The 26,277-nt window shown below is 38.0% G+C and overlaps 1 protein-coding gene across 1 annotated transcript in view; it reads right to left on the reverse strand.

Annotated features, from left to right (window-relative positions):
• COL3A1 (collagen type III alpha 1 chain) overlaps positions 1-2,363 on the reverse strand; it is a 77,390-nt gene extending 75,027 nt beyond the window's left edge. The window contains exon 1 of the mRNA XM_058188978.1: positions 2,134-2,363. Coding sequence (XP_058044961.1) covers positions 2,134-2,215 — 82 coding nt within the window. The 5' untranslated portion in view covers positions 2,216-2,363. The remainder of the gene's footprint in view (positions 1-2,133) is intronic.
• Between the last annotated feature and the right edge of the window lie 23,914 nt (positions 2,364-26,277).

The following is a 26,277-nucleotide window of genomic DNA, read 5'->3' on the forward strand; positions in this document are numbered from 1 at the left end:
ATATTTTGTCTATGGGTTATAGCTTCTTACAATCTGAAAAATCTTTATTCTGGGAGGGAGGGAGGGAGGGAGGGAGGGAGGGAGGAAGGAAGGAAGGAAAGAAGGAAGGAAGGAAGGAACTCATCCATAACAGACCCATGGCATAAGCCATTCCAGCATGCTATATCATTTCCATGTTTTAAAAAATTCCGGTCAATGTTATGGGATTTTGCATTCTCTCTCTTTCTCTTTCTCTTTCTTCAATCTTACAGAGTGTTACCAAATAACGATCACAGAAAAGGTAACAGTAGAACAAAAATAATCTTTCTGAACATGCATTTGACTTCTCTGTTATATCTATCTAAAATGCATGTTACAACTAGAAACAAGACTGCATCTGTTAAATGCATCAGATGAGTAGCCATAAATGTTTCATATCTTTTAAATTTACTGAATGTAAATGATTGGATGCAGTGTAAGCAAACAAAATCTAGAAAATTACTACAAGCATTTTCAGAATAGTTTAAATCAACCATACAGAATCAATTATATAAAGGAACTTTATAAAAAGTGATTACCTTTTCTCCTTAGTCACTAAATTGTGATGAATGAATGAATGCATGCATGCATGAATGAATAGGTTCATTTCTATAATCCTTGCAGCGTATTTTTTAAAAATACACAGAATATCCTTTTTTCATAGGATCATTGTAAGAAAAGCTTTTTTATTAGATAAACTAATGAAGAAACATCTAATTTTAGATATGCCTATTAACTATGTGGGTATAGAAAGTGGTAAGGACAGCCAAGAAGATTCTAGGAAGCTCACTTCCTGTCATTCAGGATACTGCTTATAAGCGCTATGTGCTTAGAGCTCAAAACATTGTTAGAGACTTCACACACCCACTTTACGGTCTGTTTCTGTTGCACCCCTCTGGGAGGAGGTTTCAGAGTATTTCTACCAGGACTACCAGATTCTGTAACAGCTTGGTTCCCTATGCCATCCATCTGATAAACTTGCAGGATTCGTTTTTCTCACCATATACATGTATACATCCAAACGAGACTGTGTTGTATCTCTGTGTCATATAAGATACGTGGGTATATGCATAATTTTGCATTTATTTATTTACTCTGCCCTGTTTATGTAGCGTGTATTGGTGTACATTCAAAGTGACAATAAAGTTTATTCTAAGTCTAAGTCTTCTATATTTGGTTGGGGTAAATTATGATGTAACGCTTGTTATTAATCAGTTGTATCAATCAAATTGTGCATTCGAGACATAGATCACACAATTCAACAATTCTGCAATTCAACACAGTGCACATCACCATCACCACACACCAGGCTCCAGAAATGTCCTTTATTAAAATATCCTTTGATTACCAAATGTGCTTGCAAGTGATCGTTTCCTGCAAATCCTTTGACTGTTCACAATCAGATGTACTCTCCAGGAAGCATATATAGCCTAAAGTTATTTACTGTTAGGAGAGCAATGGGCATGAAAGAATTCTCTGATGAGTGATGAAAATGAAGTTTGAGATGTGATACATCGCTCTCCTTTCCTGTTTATGTCTCAGAAGAATACACTCACACCCACACCTGGAACAAATCTCTCCCCAGAGCTGAGCCAACCAGCCTGGTTCACAAAAGCAGTTCCTTAAATGGTAGAAATGACTTTATACGCAAGGCTACATTTAAAAAGAAACATATGCCAGCAAGACCCCAAAGCAGTGTTTCTTACAAACTCTACCCCACCCCCAAATGGCTAAATACAACCTTCTTATACATTGCAAATGAAGTTCAGACTTTCCTGAACTCTGCACTCAAAAATTTTATTCAAAAAGCAAAAAAGAAAATCATAGTAACGTGTTTCCAGAGGCAAAATGAGTCTAGAAACAGCAAGAGAGAAAGTTTAGAAAAAGGCACAGAATATGGTTAAGCCTTATTATGTCCCCTTTTTAAGGTTAGCCTTCTTGCTTCAAACTCAGGCTCCCCAACCCAGCCCAGAGCAGAAGGAAAAAAAAAGTAACTGGAGAAGTGCTTGATATCTGGCAAAGTTGCATAGAAGGGAATATTTATATATAGATATAGATATGGATATATAGATAGAAAACCACAACAATTCTCAATTCTTAAGTGGGATTACTTACCCTCTTGTTGTTGTGCCAAAATGACGGAGAATTGTGACACAGTAAAGAAGAACAAAACGGCTCCCTGCACACAGCTCATCATGTTTAAATATTTTTAAACATGAGACTCTATGTGCAAAAGAGAATCAGAGGGGAAAAAAAGGGGGGAAAGGAAAAAAAAAGTCAAAAGATCACCATCAATTGCTTCCTGCCCTGTCAACCACTGGGCCTGCAGAGAACTCAGCCACAGGCATTCCTGTGTCTTGCCCTTAAATAGGGAGAGCTTTGGCTTCCTCTACTTGCCAGCCCCTTTCTGAAATTTGAGAGGAGATCCCATCCCTTTCACGTGAAATCAAGTGATTAATATTTCTTTCGGCCTTGCAGTACGAGCAGCCAAAATGAAGTAGATACATAACACATCTGGAGTGCCTGAATCTGAAAAGCTTTTAGCCTGTGCATCTTCAGATAGGGGATGAAGGCTCCGAAGAGCTGAAGTGGAGGTGCAAGGGATGGAGGGTTTTTTGGTTGGCTTTTTTTGCTTCTGGAATATGGGAAAAAATGAATGTGAAATGGGGGACTTAACTTCTTCCTTTGTAGTAGGATCTGGTGTATTTATGCGCACAACATTTCTGTTTGTTTTCTAAATGCGGTAAGCAGGATGACTGAGAGAACTAGGAAGGATGAAAACTGGTGCTCCTTGAAGATGCTCCTGAACTATAGCTTCCTTTAGTCTTCCCAATTGGCCATCTGCTGTGGAATGAACTACCTGTGGGGCTACGCCTTCTCCCTGATCTTCGGACCTTTAAGCGCGAGCTCAAAACCTTCTTTTTTCACCAAGCACGGCTGGCCTAATGATACAGTTTTAAATTGAATGTTTTAATGGGATTTTAAGGGAATTAATTTTATTTTACTATTTTTACTCAGATATTTTTAATTCTTCAGCTTATTGAATTAGTTTTTTAATCGTTTATTGTATTTTAAAGTTCTTGATATTTATGTTTTATTTCTGCTGTACACCGCCCTGAGTCTTCGGAGAAGGGCGGTATAAAAATACGAATAATAAATAAATAAATAAAATAAATAACTGTAGTTCAGCAACAGCAAAAGTATCTCTGACCCACACATTGTAAAAGGAATATCAGTAATGATGGGAAGCCCCCCCCACAAAAAAAAATGGTGAAAGGGACCTTCTAGAGCAGTGGTGAAATCTGAACCAGTTTACTACCAGTTCGCTGGCTGCGCATGCACAGCATGCACCACGCACCAAATGCGAGGTGCGTGCGTGCAATGCACGCCAAAAGGAGGCATGGGGTAAGTAGAACAGCACACGTGGAGGGAGATGATCAGCTGTGGCACGTGATTTTTTTTTTACCTTTTAAAGCTTTTTTTTAACAATCTCTTCGGCCAAAGAGTTTGTAGAAAAAAATGCTTTAAAAAAAAAACCCTCTGACGATTAGGCAGCTCAGCTGGGATCATCAGAGCCTCTTTTTTTTACCTTTTAAAAGCATTTTTTAACAACCTATTCGGTGGAAGAGGTTGTAAAATAAGGCTTTTAAAAGTAAAAAAAAAAAAGGTTCTGACAATTGCATGGCTCAGCTGGGCATGGGTGGGGGGCCCAGGGATTTTTGCTACCGGTTCTCCAAACCACCCACCGCCATCGTTACCGGATCCAGTCCAAACCGGGAGCATTTCACCCCATTCTAGAGTAGATACAGGATTGATAAGCAGGAGTGAGTTTTGTTGGCTAGTTTAGAAAATGTACTGACTGATGCCAGAAACCAGTCAGCCTTCAGTGCCATCTCACTTAAACAAGAAGCCCATAGAGCCAGACAATGAGTGGTTGAAGCGACAACCTTATCTTGTGCTGAGCTATGATTCTAATCATAACTTATGATAGCTGAATAGGTGAGATTCCTACTCTCAGAGATCTGTGACCTGGAGTTTCCAGGCTCTCATGCACAGGTGTCAAACTTGTGGTGTCACGTTGCAGTCATGTGATGTTTCACGACATTTTTCCCATTCGTGGAGCTGGGGTGGGCATGGCCTGCACGTGACGCAGCCGTCCCATGGGCTGCCAGTTTGACCCCCCTGTTCTAGTGCAATTGAATAGGCTACTTTTCTTTAGATGGTGGGAGGGTGGGTGAATAGCTAATCAAATAAAGGATGTAATGAAAGATTCTTACCTTCCTGCAAGGGAGAATCATCCCAACAATGAGATCTTTAGTATCATACTAGGGGTGTCATCTTTATGGCTTTATCTATGATGAGGATGAGGGTGAGGATGATGGCAGCAGTGATATTCCTGCCCTGGAATCTATAGGATCAAAGTTTGTGACAGATTCAGTGGTGGGATTCAGCCAGTTCTCACCACTTCGGGAGAACCGGTTGTTAACTTTCTGAGCAGTTTGGCAAACTGGTTATTGGAAGAAATCATTAGGGCAGAGAACCAGTTGTTAAATGACTTGAATCCCACCAATGGACAGATTCCTATCATTTCATTCTACTGTGTATATCCACCAGGATCAGAGCAACTATGTAGGAGGGGAGAAGCGCTTTCCTCAGAGAGTTGATGAGATCAATGCAAGTTCAATCCAATTCTTCAGGCTTGACTGTATGCCACAGTTTCGTAGGGTTTCCAGTGCTTTTGAACAATGCTGCAACCATTTTAATAATAAGGGCACCCATCCTCCCTTGGATTCTCCTAATCTAATCTTAACCCTAATACTAAGATTTAACAAAACACCATTCACATATGAGAGGGGCTAACTACTTTTATAGCTGGAGGGAATGCTAAGAAAAAAAAGGAGCGCTGTGGGCCCCAAAGCTACAGTGGTGATTAGATGATGTTACTGGAGAAAGCAAAGCCAATTCGGAGGATGACTTTTTCTTCTTCGCTCTCCCACTTTTTTGGGGGAGGGTGGCGGGGGGATATTGTTGATTGGTTTGTTTTAAATATTTGTCGTAGCAGAGAACACAGTTTGCTTTTTAAAAAATAATGAAAAACAATATCACCAAATTTGCATTGGCTGGGAGGCAGGAAAAACAAAGGTTGCCAATGAAAGCCTGGGAGCTTATTTTGGCCATAGATGCCCACTTTGGCTATTGATCATTGAATTCCATAGCCACCTTGCATTCAAGGTAAAGTGAATGTTTTTTATAATTGGCTCACTCCCAGGAAAATCAATGAATTGTTCTCCCCTTTTAGAGGGATAAATTGAAGGGTGGGAGATTTAGCTCACTTAGAAATGCTGGATTACTCATCCTTAGTGGAATTCCATCCATTCGGAGCAAACTGTTTTTCTCTCTTCCCATTTCTTTTTATATGATTGATTGCTTGGTTGCAATTCACTTTGACCCCTAAGCGCTGCTTACATAAAAAATGTATCAGCAAAAATAACCAATCATAGTGACATGCTATTAACTGTCAGTATAGAACCCTTTTAGATTTAACACTTTGGGCTTGAAAGAGTCGTATGACCTGAGCACATTAATATCCATTAATGGCTCACGAATCCCCAAGGTCCCATAATTAGCCAAAATAGCATTTCATGTAAAATATATATTTTACTCTAAGGCGAGATGGACATCAATAGATTAATTGTGGACCAAAATGCCTTTTCCAGTTTCCATAAGCTGGATGAAAAAGATTTCTATTTCTTGACCTCATTCTCAAGATGCTGGTGAACTTCATTAGCATTTCATTTTCTTGAATTTATCTTATTGTTGTGTAGGATAAACTAAAGAGAATGCTGAGAATATATCCTATATATATCCTATATATTGCTCTGCAGCTTAAATTCCTTTGCTTCTTAGTCTGAAAAAGCCCAATGGGAGGAATTGTATTCATTCATTTAATTCCTATAGCAGCCACCTCAACTAGTGCCTCTTATTCCTTTATAATGACATCCTTAAAATGTTTTTATGATATACCTATAGCAGGTGCTGATGTATAGTTGGATTCAAGGATAGTCAGCTTCAGAATAGATGCAATGAACCTCTATTATGCTTTGACTAAGTCTGTCTCCTGTTTGAATGGGAGAGCCCTTCCCATGACTGTTTGCATCCAATGCGGAGCAGAATCTTAAGGATTCAATAGATGATCTTTAATTTGTTTCTATAATACATTTCAGGTTAGTGTCATACATCCAGATATGTTCACTGCAGTTGAACTAATAAAGTGTACATGAAGCCTAAACAGCAATCAGAAACAATACTTTTCACGAATATGTAACCTTTCCAGGCAGGTCTTGCAAATTAACACTCTGTAAATAATTCCAGCAGATAACTGGCAATCCCTTTGAATTTTTCAGTCAATATGTAAATCATTACTTGCGAATTTTGATATCAGATACATTTTTTTGGCCTGATCTTCCTATTCTTCACTTGGTCAAAGAACGAGAGTCAGTGTTTCATGGACCAGGGGGAGACCACGGACTTGATGGGGAAAATGTTGTTAGGACTCTTGTCCCTTTGTAATAGCTTGGCACAGTGCCTGCATGTGTGTTCTTGAAGCAATGAGGGAAATCAGCTCAGTTTTGTCCGACAGGAATTCTTTGCTTTGCACCCATAAGAAGAACAATGGTGTCCCTGACTCCGAAACTCCTGGGCCAAGACTTGACATTTATAAAAACTGGCACTTGAGAAGAAGCGAAAAAAGATGGAAATGAAGATAATATGGAATGCGGTTATTCATCTGATTCACAGTTTGGACTTTAGGGTCCAACACAGCTGTAACTGCTCCTAAAGCGCAGCCAAGCTTATGACTGTAAATGGATTAACCAAAGAAGACCAGCAATCACTGATCTGCAAGGAAAAAAAAGTTGCACTTGGAAGTGTTTTTGGTGAGAATACATATTCTTGACCCCTGGGACACAAAGAAATAAGCAGGGTGGGGTCCCGTTTATTTGCAAGCCCATTATTAGCCAGAGATGAATCAGAGAAATTGGCAAACTGAACCAGACTGCTGTTCTAAAGAATGCACATCTTTTCAAATTAATGTGTTGTGCTAACTTCGTTCCCCATTTAGAAATTGTACATTGTTAAGTTAATTTTGTTCTGCAAAACAGTTGACAATTCATTTTCTACAGAAACTGTGAGCTATTTTTTTTTTATTGTAGTACAGCTGTAGGAATTGATCCAAACTTCTGTGTGGCCACCTGTATTGGCCACCTGTATTGAGTTCTGATCCTGTAGACAGAAAAAAAGCAAGATGTTGATTTCCATTTTCTGAAAATGTGCAGCCCTTTAGCCAGTGGTGAAATCCAAATTTTTTTACTACCAGTTCTGTGGGCATGGTTTGGTGGGCATGGTGTGGCTTGGTGGGTGTGGCTTGGTGGGCATGGCAGGGGAAGAATACTGCAAAATCTCCATTCCCACCCCATTTCAGGGGAAGGATACTGCAAAATCCCCATTCCCTCCCCACTCCTGGGGGAAGGTTATTGCAAAATCTCTATTCCCACCCCACTCTGGGGCGAGCCAGAGATGGTATTTGTCAGTTCTCCGAACTGCTCAAAATTTCTGCTACCGGTTCTCCAGAACCTGTCAGAACCTGCCAGATTTCATCCCTGCCTTCAGCATATTGCTTCATCAGACCAAATTGGGGACTTGCAAAGAGAGAAGCATTAATCAAAAATTACCTTCTACTTATTACCGCCAGGAAGAATAGACCTCTGAATCAAAAGTTTAGAATCCAAGTCAGCGTATAGCATATAGCAATGTCAAAATCTTTATAGCTGGCCACAATCAAGGAAACAAGAATTACAGAGACTTCAACAAAAAATTGAATTGCAACAACCGGGAACATTAATCCTGAAAACTGCAGAATCTTGAAAACTATTACTGGAATTTTCACCCATCTTTAATTACCAAGCTCATTAAGGTGAAATATGTTTGAACGTCTTCCTGATACGTTTTATTTAATTTAATGTAATTTTTTTTTTTTTGCGGGGGGTAACTTGGACAGACTTGCCATTTATGAGATAAGCTACTGAGGATGTTTTCTGTCTAGGGTTCCTTCTGCTTCTTTCTCAGATTCCTGATAATCTTTTTTAAGCAACTTGGAATTAATATAAGCAGATAAGACTCTTTTGGAGATAAACCTTTAAACCTACAACATTATGTTTTATTAGGATGGTGGAAATATCCCTTGTAGAAGCATCACTTTTCTATTTAAAAAAATTAGGAAGAAATATCCTAGGTTAAAACATAAAGATACCATGGGACAGGATTATGAGTAGACACATTGACATTAGTGCAAAATATTTTTGGGTACAATTCTGGTAAAGGAAAAATCTTAGCTTCCTTGGAAATAAGCCATATCACCAGACATTAAGAATTTTCAGAGTGAATGTTTAAAAGGTGCAAAGGAAAGAGTTTTTTGAAGTGAGGAAAAGTAAGTAAGTAAGTAAGTAAGTAAGTAAGTAAGTAAGGAAGGAAGGAAGGAAGGAAGGAAGGAAGGAAGGAAGATGATGTGATGTGATGAGATGAGATGAGATGAGATGAGATGAGATGATGATGGGGAGAAAAAATGAAGGATGGAAGAAACTGTGCTGCAGAACTTCCCCAGCCTGCCCATGAGACTTGGCCTTGAAAGAGATCACATCTACTGACTCAAACAAGGATGCAGTGAGGAAGGCTGATAACAGTGAAGAGAAGCTGAAACCATGATGATGGCATTCCAGGTTTGCATCTTCAAAAGCAAAAGATCAAAGGATGTCAGCCTGCTCTACCAAGATGGTTTAGTTATCAGATTGAAGTATCAAGGGAATTTATGCTTAAGTTCAGCTGTGTCCCTGAGAGGGCAGGTATGAATAAATTAATGTAACTCTAGTGCTGTGCTTTGTGTTTGCCTTTAGTCACTTACAACTGGTTGACTACATCCCCTTGTCTGGAACATGTAATACCACATTAGTTCAGAAGTGAGATATATAAAGAACTTGGTTAGGAATGTACTAAGCAGGTGTTAGGCTACCATTGACCTATGAAAAAAGTGTAGGGGTGTCAACATAAACTCTTACAGCCACTTTGTTTTGCTCTAAAGCCTCACAGTTCTCCAGAGCAGTCAAAGAATGGTATGTGGGAGAGCTATAGCACAGAAGACTGATGAGCAAGCAGATGAGACTGCATTTAATAAATTGATCTATAATATATAACAACAGAGTTGGAAGGGACCTTTGACGCCTTCTAGTCCAACCCCCTGCCCAGGCAGGAAACCCTACACCATCTCAGTCAGATGGTTATCCAACATTTTCTTAAAAATTTCCAGTGTTGGAGCATTCACAACTTCTGCAGGCAAGTCGTTCCACTTATTAATTGTTCTGACTGTCAGGAAATTTCTCCTTAGTTCTAAGTTGCTTCTTTCTTTGATCAGTTTCCACCCATTGCTTCTTGTTCTACCTCAGGTGCTTTGGAGAACAGCCCAACTCCCTCTTCTTTGTGGCAACCCCTGAGATATTGGAACACTGCTATCATGTCTCCCCTAGTCCTTCTTTTCATTAAACTAGACATACCCAGTTCCTGCAACCGTTCTTCATATGTTTTAGCCTCCAGTCCCCTAATCATCTTTGTTGCTCTTCTCTGCACTCTTTCTAGAGTCTCAACATCTTTTTTACATCGTGGCGACCAAAACTGGATGCAATATTCCAAGTGTGGCCTTACCAAGGCATTATAAAGTGGCACTAACACTTCACGTGATCTTGATTCTATCCCTCTGTTTATGCAGCCCAGAACTGTGTTGGCTTTTTTAGCAGCTGCTGCACACTGCTGGCTCATATCTAAATGGTTATCCACTAGGACTCCAAGATCCCTCTCACAGGTACTACTATTGAGCAAGGTACCACATATCCGGTACCTGTGCATTTTGGTTTTTTTGCCTAAATGTAGAACCTTACTTTTTTCACTGTTGAATTTCATTTTGTTAGATAGCGCCCAATGTTCAAGTCTGTCAAGATCTTTCTGTAACTTGAGCCTATCTTCTGGAGTGTTGGCTATTCCTGCCAGCTTGGTGTCATCTGCAAATTTGATGAGTTCCCCATCTATCCCCTCGTCCAAGTCATTGATGAAGATGTTGAAGAGTACTGGGCCTAAAACAGAGCCTTGGGGTACTCCACTGCATACTTCCCTCCATGTGGATGTAGTTCTGTTGAGGACTACACGTTGAGTGCGGTTGGTCAGCCAGTTATGAATCCATCTGGTGGTGGTGCTGTCTAACCCACATTTTTCTACTTTATCTAGTAGTAGGTTATGGTCTACTTTATCAAATGCTTTACTGAAGTCCAAGTAAATTATATCAACAGCATTCCTCTGGTCTACTAATTTTGTCATTTTGTCAAAGAATGCAATAAGATTAGTCTGGCATGATCTGTTTTTGACAAACCCATGTTGGCTTTTGGTTATTACTTTGTTTGCTTCTAGGTGTTCGGTGATTCGTTGCTTGATTATCTTTTCCAGAATCTTCCCCGGTATTGAGGTCAGGCTGATAGGTCTGTAGTTTCCTGGATCTGGTTTTTTTCCTTTTTTGAAGATGGGAACTACATCAGCTCTTTTCCAGTCCTCTGGCAGCTCCCCTGTGCTCCAGGATCTTTGAAAGATATAGTTCAGTGATATAGTTCATCTGCCAGTTCCTTCAGAACCTTGGGGTGTAATCCATCCAGTCCTGGTGATTTGAACTCGTCTAGGGTAGACAGGTGTTCACTTACCATTTTCTTCCCTATTTTAACTTGTGTTTCTAATCTGTTTTTTGTAGTGCTGTTTTTGATAGGTTGGATTGTTTTTTCCTTTTGTGTAAAGACAGATGCAAAAAATGAGTTAAGTAGATCTGCTTTCTCCCTGTTGCTTTTCATCTTCTTGCCACTTTCTCGCAGCAATGGGCCAATTGTTTCCTTGACTTTTTTCTTGTTTTTAACATGTTGGAAGAAGCTTTTTTTGTTATTTTTTACTTTTGTCGCTAGCCTTTGTTCATTGTGAGCCTTAGCTTTCCTCACTTCACCTTTACAGGCTCGGGCTATTTGCTGATATTCTGCCTTAGTTATTTGCCCCTCTTTCCACTTTTTATATTTGTCCTTTTTGTCTTTCAATTTGTCAGATAGTTCTTTATGCATCCATGCTGGTTTCTTTTGAGATCTATTATTTTTCTTCTTCATTGGTATTGTGCTAGACTGTGCTAGATCTAGAATGATGACTTCAATAAACCAGCCCCACATGTACAACTAAAGGAACATCATCTACCAGCAGATTAGACCATAGAAGATATGTATCCTATCCTTGTGTTTTGCAAACCATGATGTGTCAGCAACAGATCTGGGATGAAAAACAATGGTGCAGCTGCTCAAATACCAAATAGCTATGTGCGATATGGTAAATACATTTAACTACATGTTCCTTTAACCCACAATTATTGAGGCAGGATTTACACAAGTCATTTTTCTTTATAATGAATTTCTTGCATGCAGAAATAGTCACTGTGAGCCCATTTTTACTCTTGGTTCTTTTCTTAGTAAGTTCCTTAGATGAAGCTGGACTCTGAGGAAAAACTGTCCAACTTTGCATTGGGATCATGCAACAGCTGAAGTATTTGGTTTCCCAGAAGGCATTCACGCCTACCAGCCCATGTGGGTCCAAGGATAAGAGAACTTTTGATTGTATAAGTTGCCCTGTTGAAGTTGAAGCTACAGCCACGAGGAAGGGTTGGCCCATCCAGTGAAAGTTGGTCTCCTACCACCATACAGAGCAGGGCTGTTAAACTCGTGACCCAAAGGCCAGATGTGTCATGCACTAGCCACACCCATACCCGGTTTTGTGAAGGGGGGGGGGAAAGTCCCGATACGTCACATGACACCCTTGTAATGATGTGACCTCAGATCTAGAATCTCCGTTCTGTCATGAGAGTATCCGTGAAAACTCAAGTGCATCAATCTCAATTGGGGTAGTATGCTTGATGCATTGTCAGGGCCAGTGATAAGAGCAGTGTCTATTGGCTTGGTTAGCAACATGGAACCCCTATTTTGTGTTGAGTGAGCCAGAGGAAGGTGAAGAGATGCACCCATTGCAATTGTGAGCAAAGTCACAATCTGGCCTGATTTGCCTGTGGTTGCATGATGGTACACTGTATTTCTTGCTCCCCAAACAATGTCTAACCAAAAGGGGATATTTAGGCAAATAACATGGTGAAGATTTATTTATGTGTAACTACAGTTGGATTGGGCTGTTTGTTTTATTTTCTGGCCATTTTTAAAAATTAGAAAATACTTTGCACAGGTATTTAATTTACCTGATTAAATCCAGGTAAAAGTAACTCAAGGAAATACATGCTGATAAAATGTTTGTCAAAAATGTATTTAACAATAGATTTTTGGGCAAGAAAATAATATTGTTTATACAGTATACCATGCTGGTCAAGTATTTGAGTCCAGATAATCTGATACAATACCTGACAAATTCGATCAATCAACAATCAATTAAATGTAGGGTTAAAAGAAGAACTCATGTTGAAACCCATTTAGTTTAATTGAAAGGGACACCACAATAGTGCTTATCTCTATATGATGCAGATACACTTGTTAGGCAATGTACTTTAGAAGCTTTTGAAATAGTTACTTGGAAGTGACACCATGCTAAAGCAAAGAAATATTGGATTAGGATTCATATTCTAATACAGACGATTCTTAAAGGGAACATAAAAATAAAACCAAAAACTTTTCCTTTGGGTTTAATGGGAAAAGACTTGGAACTTTGATGTTATGTATGTTGATGGCAGCAAGATTACTTTATGCACAAAAATGGAAGGACACTTTAATCCCCACAATGGATGAATGGTTGCAAAAACTGGAGGAGCTAGCAAAGATGGTTAAATTGACTGCTTTGATAAAAGAAAGAAAAAACCACAAATGCTTTTGTTTCTACTTGGAAACCACTTCTGGACTTTCTGCTTGAGGTGGGAAAAAATGAAACTTTGATTTGGGATTTTACTGATTAGATAGATCTGCTGTTATAAAAATGACTAGTTTATACTATTAGGTAAATTGAGGTTTGATGTTATTTCTTATTCTACTATACCAAAGGGAGTTGAAAGTCAATGCTTTTTCTTTTTTTTCCCCTTCTTCTCTACACTTTTCTCTTCCCCTTTCCCTCCCCTATTTTTCCTATTATTTGCTTTTGTATTGTTGTATTTTATATTATATTATAAAAAGGAGTGATCTATAAAAAGAAAGAAAGAAAGTGACACCATGCTAGGGTAGCTATGTAATCTTTTGACATGACTTTTGATTGTTTTAACCTATAATAGAATTAATATTTAGTAAAAAGAAATACACTTTTTGTCTGTAAAAATGATTTAAAGATACACATTTTATATTTAAAAGCTCAAGAAAAACCTTAAAGATTGTTGGAGTAATTCTTCAAAAATTTCAAGTTAGCCCAGAAATAGTTAGCCCAGAAATTTCAAGTTAGCCCAGAAAATGAGTTAAGTAATAAACATAAAATAATTTTTTTAAATTATAAAACTTGTTCATACCAGCATGGTTAGCGAAGCAGCAGAAGCCAACTTTAAGATTTCTCCAAAATTTATCATTGTAATTATACTGTATTGGAGAGGATGAATTCATTTTCTTTGGCATTCTTTTAGTAATTTTTACTATAATTTAACTTGATGTGAGCATGTTTCAGCACCTTTAATTTTGGGAAGAGTGCAGAGAGAAATGAATAAATGCAAGAAAAATGTGTCAACTTAGATTTTCTCAGATTTCATTAATTTTATTACTGCATTTGGCTATTCATACAATTCAGTTTAAAAAAAATCCTTCCTAAAAATACTTTGTTTTAATTTCATTAATATGTGAGTTTTCTCAAATTACTTTTAATCTTCAAAATATGTTTCCAATCATCATCATCAAGATAATATTAAATAACCACACATTTTTTTAAAATAGAAGTGCTACAGTCAATTTCCCATTTCACAAGAATGGTGTTTTAGTTTTTTAAAAAAATTCAAAAGCATTGGGCTGATTGAGTTTATGCAAGTCAGTGACTTGCATGCTGTAATGTCTTATTTATTTATTTATTTAATTTATTTTATTTGTCACAACAGTATATATAAGCATGAGCATGAAATAACTATACGATATATAAGCATATATATAAGCATAAGATTGTAATAACTATAAGAAATGGATACAATCAAAGGGAACATTAGGACAGGAACAGTAGTTACATTTGTGCTCTTATGCATGCCCCTTACAGACCTCTTAGGAATGGGGTGAGGTCAATAGTAGATAGATTTTGGTTAAAGCTTTGGGGATTTTGGGAAGAGACCAAAGAGTCTGGTAGTGCATTCCAGGCATTAACAACTCTGTTACTGAAGTCATATTTTCTGCAATCAAAATTGGAGCGGTTCACATTAAGCTTAAATCTATTGTGTGCTCGTATATTGTTGCGATTGAAGCAGAAATAGTCTTCAACAGGAAGGACATTGTAACAGATGATTCTATGAGTTAAACTCAGGTCATGTCGAAGGTGGCGGAGTTCTAAATTTTCTAAACCCAGGATTTCAAGTCTCGCGGCATAACATATTTTGTTGTAATCAGAGGAGTGGAGAATTCTTCTTGTAAAATATTTCTGGACACGCTCAATCGTAATAATGTCCGAAATGAGGTATGGGTTCCAGACAGGCGAGCTGTATTCAAGAATTGGTCTAACAAATGTTTTATATGCTCTGGTTAGTAGTGTAGTGTTTTTGGAGAAGAAGCTACGCAATATTAAGTTTACAACTCTTAAAGCCTTTTTTGCGATTTAGTTGCAGTGGGCTTTGGCACTTAAATCATTTGATATGAAAACTCCAAGGTATTTGACAGGGTGACAGTCATCTACAAGGTAATGTCCATTGAGCTTGTATTTAGTGTTCAGATTCTTTTTTCCAATGTGTAAGATAGAGCATTTGCTGGTTGAGATTTGGAGTTGCCAAGTTTTGGACTATTCCGACACAAAGGCAAGATCTTTTTGAAGGGTAGCCGTATTGTTGGTGGTGTTAAATAGTTTGATATCGTCAGCAAAGGGAATACAATTACTTTTAATATGATCACAGAAATCATTAATGTATAATATGAAAAGTGTTGGTCCAAGAACCCTGCCTTGGGGAACGCCGCTACTGACAGAAACAGGATTTGATAGACCACTGCCAATTTTGACAACTTTTTGTCTGTTTGACAGGAAAACTGTTATCCAATTGTGGAGGGGTCCATAGGATTTTAGCTTTAGGAGAAGTTTATCATGTACCACTGAGTCGAAAGCTTTACAGAAGTCTATGTAACTTGCATCTATTGCTTTGCCTTGATCAGGATTTGTAGTCCATATGTTTTTGCTGTGAAGAAGTTGTAAATTACATGATAATTTTTTTCTGAAACCAAATTGTTTATTGGAGAGTAGGTTATTTGTTTCTAGGTGGAGGGTAATGGATTGGTTGATGATGAATTCCATTACTTTGCAGGTGACGCAGCATAGAGAGATTGGTCTGTAATTTTCAACTAGGCTGGGGTCTCCTTTTTTGAAGACAGGGATGATTGTGGCTAGTGACCAAAGTTTGGGAAGAGAGCTGGTTGTGAAAGCTTTTTCAAAGATTATGCTTAGGGGTTCTGCTATATTAGTGGAAAGCTTTTTTAAGAAGTATGCACATAGTCCATCAGGTCCAATAGATAGGGATGGTTTCAGTTTGCGAAGGGCTTTTTCAACATTATCTTCTGTGAAATCTATTTGTGTTAGGTCGTTGTACTCATTGTTGGTACAACTGGGAAATGTCGGGTATGAGCCATTACTGTTAACAAAGACTGAGCCAAAGAATGTGATAAAGAGGTTTGCTTTAATTGTTTCATCGTTATATTCTTTGCCGTTAGATCCTTTTAGTGGTGGGATGGATCTCGAGTCTTTAAGTTTGTTGTTCACAAAATTATAAAAAGCACAATTGGATTTTGTGCGCAGAAGGTCTTCTTGCTTGGTGTGGTAATTGGTGCATTCAATTTTTATTTGGTTGCATATATTTCTGTAGCGATTTTTGAAATTGGCTACATAGCCAGTAACTGTAAGTAACTGCTTATTCAGCAGTTGTTCTTAATGGGTGGAAGGGAAGAACTTTTATTGATCCTCTCTAGTCTGCAGCCCGAGATCTGTTTCAGCAGCTGAAGAAGAAAGGGAGAACAATACAAAGTCATCGTTTTCTCTCTTCCAATCAGAGAAACTCTACAGGACCAGAGCATTTTTATAAATAAAAACAGAGCATTTGATCATGTCCATAAGTGCATGAAAAGCCAGCGTGATGTAGTCGTTAATGCATCAGGCTAGAAGACCTTCAGGAAACCGTGAAGCACATAGCCTACTAGTGATCTTGAGCCAGTCCTTCTTTCTCAGCCCTAGGAAGGAGCTAATAGCAAATCATTCTTTGGGGACTGCCATTTTGACTTTTTTGACCAGTCCTGCAGATGCCATTGGCCAAAAGGTTGAGAAACAAAATAGTCTTAATTTCATCACGGAAAGTCCCTTCATGTTATGAACAAATACTCTAGATCAGGGATGTCAAACTCAAGGCCCGTGGGCTGGATCCGGCTCGCAGGGTGCTTAGATCAGGCTTCTGGGGCAAGCCTGGAAATAGCAAAGGACTGGCCTGCTATGCCTCTGGCAGTCAAAATGAGACACGGGGAAGCCACCTGCACCCCATTTTGGCTGGCAGGGTGCTGCAAGAGGCATGCATCCCGTCTTCCCCCAACCCAGCCAGCCCATGGAGGAGAACTACAATGCTGATCCAGCCCTTGAAGAAATCCAGTTTGATACCCCTGCTCTAGATAAAGTTAGGGTATTCAGATTCCATTTTGCAAGTAGTTAATTTGGCCATTCTGTTTTCATCTTGCACCAGTGGTGGGATTCAAATAATTTAACAACTGGTTCTCTGCCCTAATGATTTCTTCCAATGACCAGTTCACCAAACTGCTCAGAAAGTTAACAACCGGTTCTCCCAAAGTGGTGTGAACGGGCTGAATCCCACCACTGCCTTGCACTAAGAAAATTGATTTTTTTTTTAAAAAAAAGTGGAACCTGACATGATTTCAGATATTATTATATTTAAAGAAGTCAGCAGCTGCTCCATACATAAATCACCTTATTAATCAAAAGTAATGACTCAGGCACATGCCTATGGTCATTTGCTAATCATATACAATGTGAAAAGAGTATTATCTTGAGAGATGAAAAAAATCAATAAAATTTGGGTATTTTTAATGAATTGTTACAAGCTTTCTTTGTAACATGATTAATTGTAAGGCACAACCTTCAATTTGAGCAAAACAGCAAATTTCTAGGTTCTACCATATGGCAAGATCTAAAATGGACAGCTAACATCAAAAACTTCATCAAAAAAGCACAACAAAGAATGTTCTTTCTGCGCCAACTCAGAAAGCTCAAACTGCCCAAGGAGCTGGTGATCCAGTTCTACAAAGGAATTATTGATTCTGTCATCTGCACCTCTATAACTGTCTGGTTTGGTTCTGCAACCCAACAAGACAGACACAGACTTCAGAGGATAATTAGAACTGCAGAAAAAACAATTGCTACCAACCTGCCTTCCATTGAGGACCTGTATACTGCACAAGTTAAAAAGAGGGCTGTGAAAATATTTACGGACCCCTCATATCTGGGACATAAACTGTTTCAATTCCTACCCTCAAAACGACACTACAGAGCACTGCACACCAGAACAACTAGACACAAGAACATTTTTTTCCTGAATGCCATTACTCCGCTAAACAAATAATTCCCTCAACACTGTCAAACTATTTACTAAATCTGCACTATTATTAATCTTCTCATTGTTCCCGTCACCCATCTCTTTCCACTTATGACTGTATGACTGTAACTTTGTTGCTTGTATCCTTACAATTTATATTGATATTGTTTCCTGATTGCTTATTTGTACCCTATGACTATCATTAAGTGTTGTACCTTATGATTCTTGACAAATGTATCTTTTCTTTTATGTACACTGAGAGCATATGCACCAAGAAAAATTCCTTGTGTGTCCAATCACACTTGGCCAATAAAAAATTCAATTCAATTCAATTCAATTCAATTCAATTCAATTCAATTCAATTCTATTCTATTCTATTCTATTCTATTCTATTCTATTCTATTCTATTCTATTCTATAACAGTAAATAACATTAATTAAGGCTGTTCAGAAACTTTAGTAAATATCCGAATCTTACATCTTATTCAGGAATCTTGGGTACAGTTATAATAATCACAGTCCCATTCCCAGACAAGTTAACTCCGGACATACAAATCAAGGCCCTGTTTTAATTCCTTTATACTTATTGTTTTCACTTTAGTAAAGAAACTATGCTGAAATTTTAAATGGGTGAGGGGGAGGGTAAGCTATTGTCCAAGGATTCTAGGCAGTCACAGATCCATTTTTTCACCCTTAATCTGCTTGTCTATGACTGAATAAAGCTTGACTTTGATTTATTTTACCCTCAGAAAACTCCCCACCCAACAATATAGTTCAAAACTATTCATTCCAATGACAGTTGTGCAATATCACTATGCTTTTATGGGCCTCCAATCAGAAGAACAAGTCCCTAGTCTGAATATTTACCTAGCACAGGGGTCTGCAACCTGCGGCTCTGGAGCCGCATGTGGCTCTTTCATCCCTCTGCTGTGGCTCCCTGTCATTCAAAGTATGTGTCACAACCGCCATTGTGTGACACCCGCCAGCACGTGATTTCTTGAGCTTTTCGGCCCATCTTTTTTTTCACATTTCAAAATGTTTTTGTTGCATGCAGAAGTAAAAATGTGTTTTCTCTGTAGCAGGTCATTGATTTCATAAATGCAACACACTATAGTTTTTTTTATACATAGCATAAAGGTAAAAAACGATATATGCAGTGTTATCTTCATTTTAGATGTCAAAAGGGTTTTGTGGCTCCCGGTGTTTTCTTTTCTGTGGGAAATGGGTCCAAATGGCTCTTTGAGTGTTTAAGGTTGCCGACCACTGACCTAGCAGATGGAAGTATTGTTCTGCCATAACAGTGAAAAGAACACCTTAAATATTATATTTGTATATTTGTATGTATTTATATTACTTTAAAACTCAATAAATAACATAAGATGTAGTTGTTACTATTGCTTTCTCAATTGCTTTGTTTTAAGTGCTTTGAATAAATATTCATGTATTTTGATACTTTTATTGCTGCTGTGCCAACCAGGTATAAAGTAGGTTAGATGGCAGAGTTTTCTCTTTTGCTTAATATGGACTAGAACTCCAACTCTGTTATTCTGTAAACCATACAATGAACGGTTAGGTACACTTAGCTTAATGAAGAGAAGGACTCAGGGCGACATGATAGCAGCCTTCCAATATTTGAGGGGCTGTCACAAAGAAGAGGGGGTCAACCTGTTCTCCAAAGGCAGGACAAAAAGCAATGGATGGAAATTAATCAAGAGAGAAACAAGATAGAATTAAGGAGAAATTTCCTGACAGTGAGAACAATTAATCAGTGCAAAGGCCAGACATTCACTGAAAGTTTTCAAGAAAAGATTGGATAACCATTTGTCCAGAATGGTATATAGGGTCTCCTGCATGAGCATAGGGTTGGATTAGAAGACCTCTAAGGTTTCTTCCAACTCTATGAGTCTATGTTCTGACCACTTTTTTTTCTCATTTCTGAGTAGCAAAAGGGGAAAGTAAAAGAGTTCCTTAGAGATTGAGAACCTTCATATTCAATGTTCTCTCCCTCACACAACACAATATTGCTAATCTTAACCCAAACCTATTGCCTGGAACTTTGGACCAGATTTCCATATATCTTTAGAAGAAGAGCTGCACTATTTTCATTAGATCTGAGGCAGAGCTACTCAGGATGAAAGAGTGAAACTTGAAAAAGGCATTTTCCAGTAGTTGAAGCTTAACTGCAACACCCCGGGGAAGCAATCCAGAAAGAAAAGCAGAGCTTCTTTTGAAAGACTGGAGCAGAATTATCAGGATGGCTGGTTAAATGGAATTGGCCATGGACAATGTCACTTGGAAAGAACTATAATGTAAAATAAATGTATTTTACATTATCAGATAGTTTACAGCTGTGGTGGCGCGGTGGTTAAAATGCAGTACTGCAGGCTAATTCTGCTGACTGCCTGCTGCCTGCAATTTGGCAGTTCAAATCTCACCAGGCTCAAAATTGACTCCACCTTCCATCCTTCCAAGGTGGGTAAAATGAGGACCCAAATTGTTGGGGACAATAGGCTGACTCTGTAAACCAGAGAGGGTGTAAAGCACTGTAAAGTCTAAGTGCTATTGCTATTGCTAATATTACCAAAATAAGGGTAATTAAGTTTATGCAGGGGTGAGCAACCTACAATCTGAGGGTTGCATGTAGTCTCATTGTTCTGGAATGCTTGGAGCCCTTTTGAAATTTTTTGTTGAAATTTGGAAACATTGCGTTTGCTGTCTTGAAGCTGGAACACACAACAAAAAGTAAAATTCACTCTTCAAAGCAGGCCTAAAATAGCTTAGAATAAAGCAAAGAAATCTGTAAAAGTCTCCTCCATATCCCAGGAAAATCTCTGAGTACATCTTATTGTATCCATCCATGTTGCATTGTCATTCTGCTCACTAAGGTCTTAGCTTCCCCAACAGAAATGGAGAAAGTTGCCCAGTGCTTCTCTCTCCATATCAAGAACAGAGAGAAAAATGTACTTCCCTTGGAAAAAGAAATATTTTCCATTAGTTGCCTTTCAAATAATTCTAAATCACAAAACTTGATTGCCATTTAAAATATTGCATTGCTAAAATGACAATATTTTGTGGTAGCAGCAGGAGCTTGCTGTGCATTTTATAAGAGTAAGAAGAGACTGCTTGGACTAAAAAGAAAGCCCAATTAAAATAATCATTGTGCTCCTTGTAGCCAACAAGAAGAACAGAAAGGCATTCATGAGTCACACTTAAGAAGTCTCTAGTCCTAAATTAATCTGTTGCCATTTTGACTGATGTCTGTTGATAGCTTTATCTCCCATGATAGATCCTTCTAGCTTTCCCTTGATCAGTTTGGGAGGAGCTAGAGATTACAACTGGGAAACATTAATTATTATTGCCAACTTCAGATGTTCAAGTAATAACAAAGAATGCAAAGTTAAATTCAAAGAGGGGAAGAACACTATTGGGTGATTCTATCCTCAAAGAATTTAGCAAATGAATCACAGTGCTCAGCTGGATCAATGACTGTATCACTTCTACTTGTAAGGGACAGGCAAAGAGCTTCTAGATAAGAATCTGCAGACATTAAGGGTAGAGCATTAAAATAAAAACAATTTAAATTTCAAGTATCACATTCAATATTCCAACGTTTATGCCTTTAACACAACATGTTGTATACTTTATTACAGTGTGATTTTCCACTTCATGGTGAGTTCTGAGGGCTGCGGACCCTAGAAAGGCTGCCGGTATCTCTGGCCGAGTTCTTAAAGACTGTGCTGATCAGTTGGCTGGAGTCTTTACCAGGATCTTCAATCAGTCTTTATCCCAGTCCACTATTCCATCTTGTTTGAAGGCTTCCACCATTGTTCCGCTGCCAAAGACGTTCCCTATCAATAACCGCAATGATTATAGACCATGATCACTCCTATCATCATGAAGTGCTTTGAGAAATCTGTCTGTCGGCACATCACTTCTGGTCTTTCATACATTTGATAAGCACCAGTTTGCATACAGAACAAATAGATCTACAGAGGACGCTATAGCCATTGCTCTTCACACTGCTCTGACTCATCCGGAATAGCAGGAGGCTGGGGCTATGTGAGGATGCTTTTTGTATATTTTAGCTCTGCATTTAACACAGTATTTCCACATAGATTAGTGTCTAAACTTCTGGATCTTGGACTTTCTTATTCAATCTGCCTTTGGATTATGGATTTCCTGTCTGGCCACTCTCAGAGGGTCAGATTAGGTCACCATATCTTTTCAGCGAGTGGTGAGATTTACTTACCTTCGCTACCAGTTGGCAAATGTGAGCGCATGCATGCACAGAGGGTCAAAAACAACACATGATGACATCTGGGTGGGTGGGAGGAGCCTCCCACCACCAGGGCTACCAGTTTGCCTGAGCTGGATAGAACCGGCTCAATTTCACCACTGTCTTCAACCCTTATTCTTTTTTTTTTTTTTTTTTTTTTATTGAAAGAGTTTTAAAAAAAACAAAAACATTTTCCCCCTTTTTTCCCCCTCCCTCCCAAAAAAAAAAAAAAAACAAAACATCCCCTCCTCCCCACCCCGGCTTCCCGGTCAATCACAAGGTAAAGTCCAATCCAAATAACCACATCCAAAGCTTTTCGTCTCCCAACCCCTCCCATTACATAAAATAACTTTCTAATTATTCAAAGGCAATCTGATATTTCTTAATCTGATATCTGTTTTGTAGATAATCAATCCATTTTTTCCATTCAATTAAATATCTTTCCTGCGTATTGTCTTTTAAAAACGCTGAGATTTTAGCCATCTCAGCCAAGTTAATAACTTTCAATATCCATTCTTCTATTGTAGGTATCTCTTCTTTCTTCCAGTATTGTCCAATCAACAGTCTTGCTGCTGTTATTAAGTTCAAAATCAGTTTAGTCTCAATCCCTGTACAATCCATTATAATTCCCAAAAGGAAAAATTGTGGCAGGAACTTTATCTTCTTCTTCTCTTCAACCCTTATTCTTAATACCGGTACACCACAGGGTTGCGTTTTGAGTCCTTTACTCGATACTCTTTATGTGCATGACTGCATTCCCACTCACACTAGTAATGCTATTACTATATTTGATGATACAACAGTGGTGGGACTCATCTCCAGAAGTGTGTGTGAGTCTGCCTATCAAGATGAGGTGGACCAGTTGCTTTCATGGTATGGAGACAATAATTTGGTCTTCAACACCAATAAAACCAAGGAGTTTATAGTGGACTATAGAAGGAATAGATCAGATATCCAGCCCTTGCTTATCAATGGAGACCGAGTGGAGCAAGTAGCCAGTTTTAAGTTTCTGGGTGTTATCATAAAAGAGGACCTGACCTGGGACATTCACATTGCAGCCCTGGTCAAAAGAGCCCAGCAGAGATTATACTGCCTGATTATAATATTACCTGAGACTTCTCAGGAAGCAACAACTGAATGAAAAACTGCTGGTGACCTTCTACCGCTGCACCATAGAGAGTATTTTAACTTACTTTGTATGGTTTTCCAATTGTATCAGTGGCAGATAGGACAGCACTCCAGAGGGTTAAAGTCATTGCCCAGAGGATCATTGGTTGCCCTCTTCCCTCTTTGGAAGAGCTGTATAGCGCCCACTGCCTTAAGAAAGTTCAAAACTATCCCAGGTCAGTAAGCATATTGAATTCTACTGTATAGTGCAATATTAATGCAATATCAGGGGTTTGCAATTCAATTGTATAGAATGTGAAGGGTGTGTGTGTGTTATTTTTATAGTTATAATGTACACTAAAGGTGGCATTTAATTTCATGGTACGAAGTGCAATGACAATAAAGTAAACTAAACTAAACAAGTAGCATTATGAAAAGTAGTAGCAATCAAAAGAAAGTAAAGATGTAATATAGCCAAAACAATTTTATATAATCATTACAGTATAACCTGCCATACATTTCTGTCTTTGCAAACAAACTTTTCCTCCAGGTTCCTCCACTGATTCATAAGTTGCCTTTTGTTTCTTCAACTTTTCACCTTTTTGATTATCTCCTTCCAGTCATGACTAAGTTTTTCCCTTCCATTCATTCTTCCTTTATAGATTTACTTTGCAATTTGATCTTCATTTGTTCTTTTGACATATTGAAGCCTTCTCAATGTACTTCTGTCATCGGAGTCACTCTGTTTTGTATATATTTTTCATTCCCTTCTTTCTTGGATGATAACTTTTTTTTGTTTTATCACACAGGACCCTGTTCATACTGCATTCAATTGTTCCTGGCATAGCCAAGTTTCACTTTTGCACGGCAAAGTTGGCCGAAACAATTCTAAGGTTTAGCCATTTTCATTTATTTTAACAAGCTTTCCTTTCTTAAACAGACCACATACTACTCATTATCTTGTGCACATTTGCACATCTTATAATTTTCCCTGCCATTTCCCCATCTTTAATACTCATTCCTCTAGGGTATATACATTCAGCTGTTCTGTTCCAGTTTTCTACCATTTATATATACAAACTTTTATTTTATTTAGGCATACAAAACTTTTGCCAGATCAATTCCTGAATACAACTGATCTGTCTGGAACCCACATTGCATATCAGACATTAATACAATTGAACGAGTCCAGAGATATTTCACAAGAAGAGTCCTCCACTCCTCTGCTCGCAACAAAATACCTTATGCCATCAGACTCAAAATTTTGGGCTTAGACAACTTAGAACTTTGCCATCTTCAATCTGACCTAAGCATAGTACATAAAATCATCTGCTACATATCCTACCAGCCAATGAATACTTCAGCTTCAAACAAAACAATACAAGAGCACACAATAGATTCAAATTCATGGTAAACCAATCCAAACTAGACTGCAGAAAATACGACTTCAGTTAACAGAGTTGTCAATGCCTGGAATGCACTATCTGACTCTGTGGTTTCTTTCCCAAATCCCCAAAACTTTAACCTTAGACTGTCTACTGTAGATCTCATCTCATTCCTAAGAGGTCTCTAAGGGGCGTACATAAGTGCACCAGTGTGCCTACCATCCCTGTCCTAATGTTTTCTTTTATTTGTATCCTTTTTATGTATTTATAATTATGTTTACACTTGTATCTGTCATAAAATACATGCTTGATGAAATAAATAAAAAAAATTAAGTATAGTCTGCAATTATTCACTCCATTCTGCCTGGCCATTACCCTTAGCTTCAGTGAGACAAAACCAAGTAAAGATCCTACTTTGGGTTACAATTATAATGCTATTTTGTTGGTAAATGAAGTTGCTAGGATTTTAGTAGTCTCACAAATAAAGTCTCCTGATATAAGAAGCCGTCAAGATTTTGAAAATATTAACATTTTGATTCAAGTGCTTCCTTTAATTCAGCATAGATAGAATTCAGCGTATAGTAGATCACGTTAGATGTTAACAAAGTTTTGATAGCCTCTCTTGGAAGTAGATTTTGATTCATTGGGTTGACTTTCTTCTGACATGCTTTATTTAACAACTAAATCACATATAAATACTTTGGGTATGTGTTTGACTTAGTTAAATCACATATAAATACTTATGGTATGTGTTTGACTTAGTTAAATTAATGTGATAGTACATGCCAAGTCTAATTTCTTTTTTTTGTTTGTTTAATTTGGTATTGGGATCTCTTATTATTACAAATTCTAGGGGAGGCAGAAGATACCGTTCATTTTGCAAATCATTTATTATGATTTATAGATTAATCAGAAGCTTCTTTAATTAATCTAATTTCATTAATGGAGTTGATATCCTATCTAATTAATTTAGAAGCTAGAGTCAATCAGATTTGATTTCTTTGAGTATTAGTAAGAATTCTGACATAACTAGAGATTGAATTGTTCTGAATTTCTTGCTATCTTGCTTTAAAGCTCTTGGGAAGCTCTCGGTTTGAACCTACCTCTATTCTGAACACAAGCAAAATATTACGAGATCTCACTGCATGTCCATTTATATAATTGGTCCTATCAAAACTGTAATTTTAGCTTTTTAGATGTATCACTTTATCCTCTTGTTCGAGGCAATGAACATACCTAATACTACTTCCTCCTCCTATTCAATACCTTGAATAATCTAAGTTTATTCTTAAAGCTCCAAGGGATGGACCTGAAGAAAAGGAATGGAAGAGAAGAGGAAATAAAGTTGCTGGTCAAGGTAAAAAAACAAAACAATTTGATCTTAATTCCAACAGGTTGTGCAGCTATATTTTGGCAACTATATATTGCAATCTTGATCTTCCTTATAAAACCTAAATAAAACTTCCTAAACTCCATCTAAGGCAACACATCAACAGTTCTTGCTTCAGTTTAATGCTGTGGATACAGAACAAAGAAATAAAGAGTTGGTTACAATTTCTTTGAGTATCTGAGAGAAATTTAATATTAGGTTTAATATCATTGCCATCAAAACCATCCTCCTCCTCCTCCTCCTCCTCC

This window comes from Ahaetulla prasina, chromosome 1, assembly GCF_028640845.1.
Source record: "Ahaetulla prasina isolate Xishuangbanna chromosome 1, ASM2864084v1, whole genome shotgun sequence".
Classification (NCBI taxonomy): Eukaryota; Metazoa; Chordata; class Lepidosauria; order Squamata; family Colubridae; genus Ahaetulla; species Ahaetulla prasina.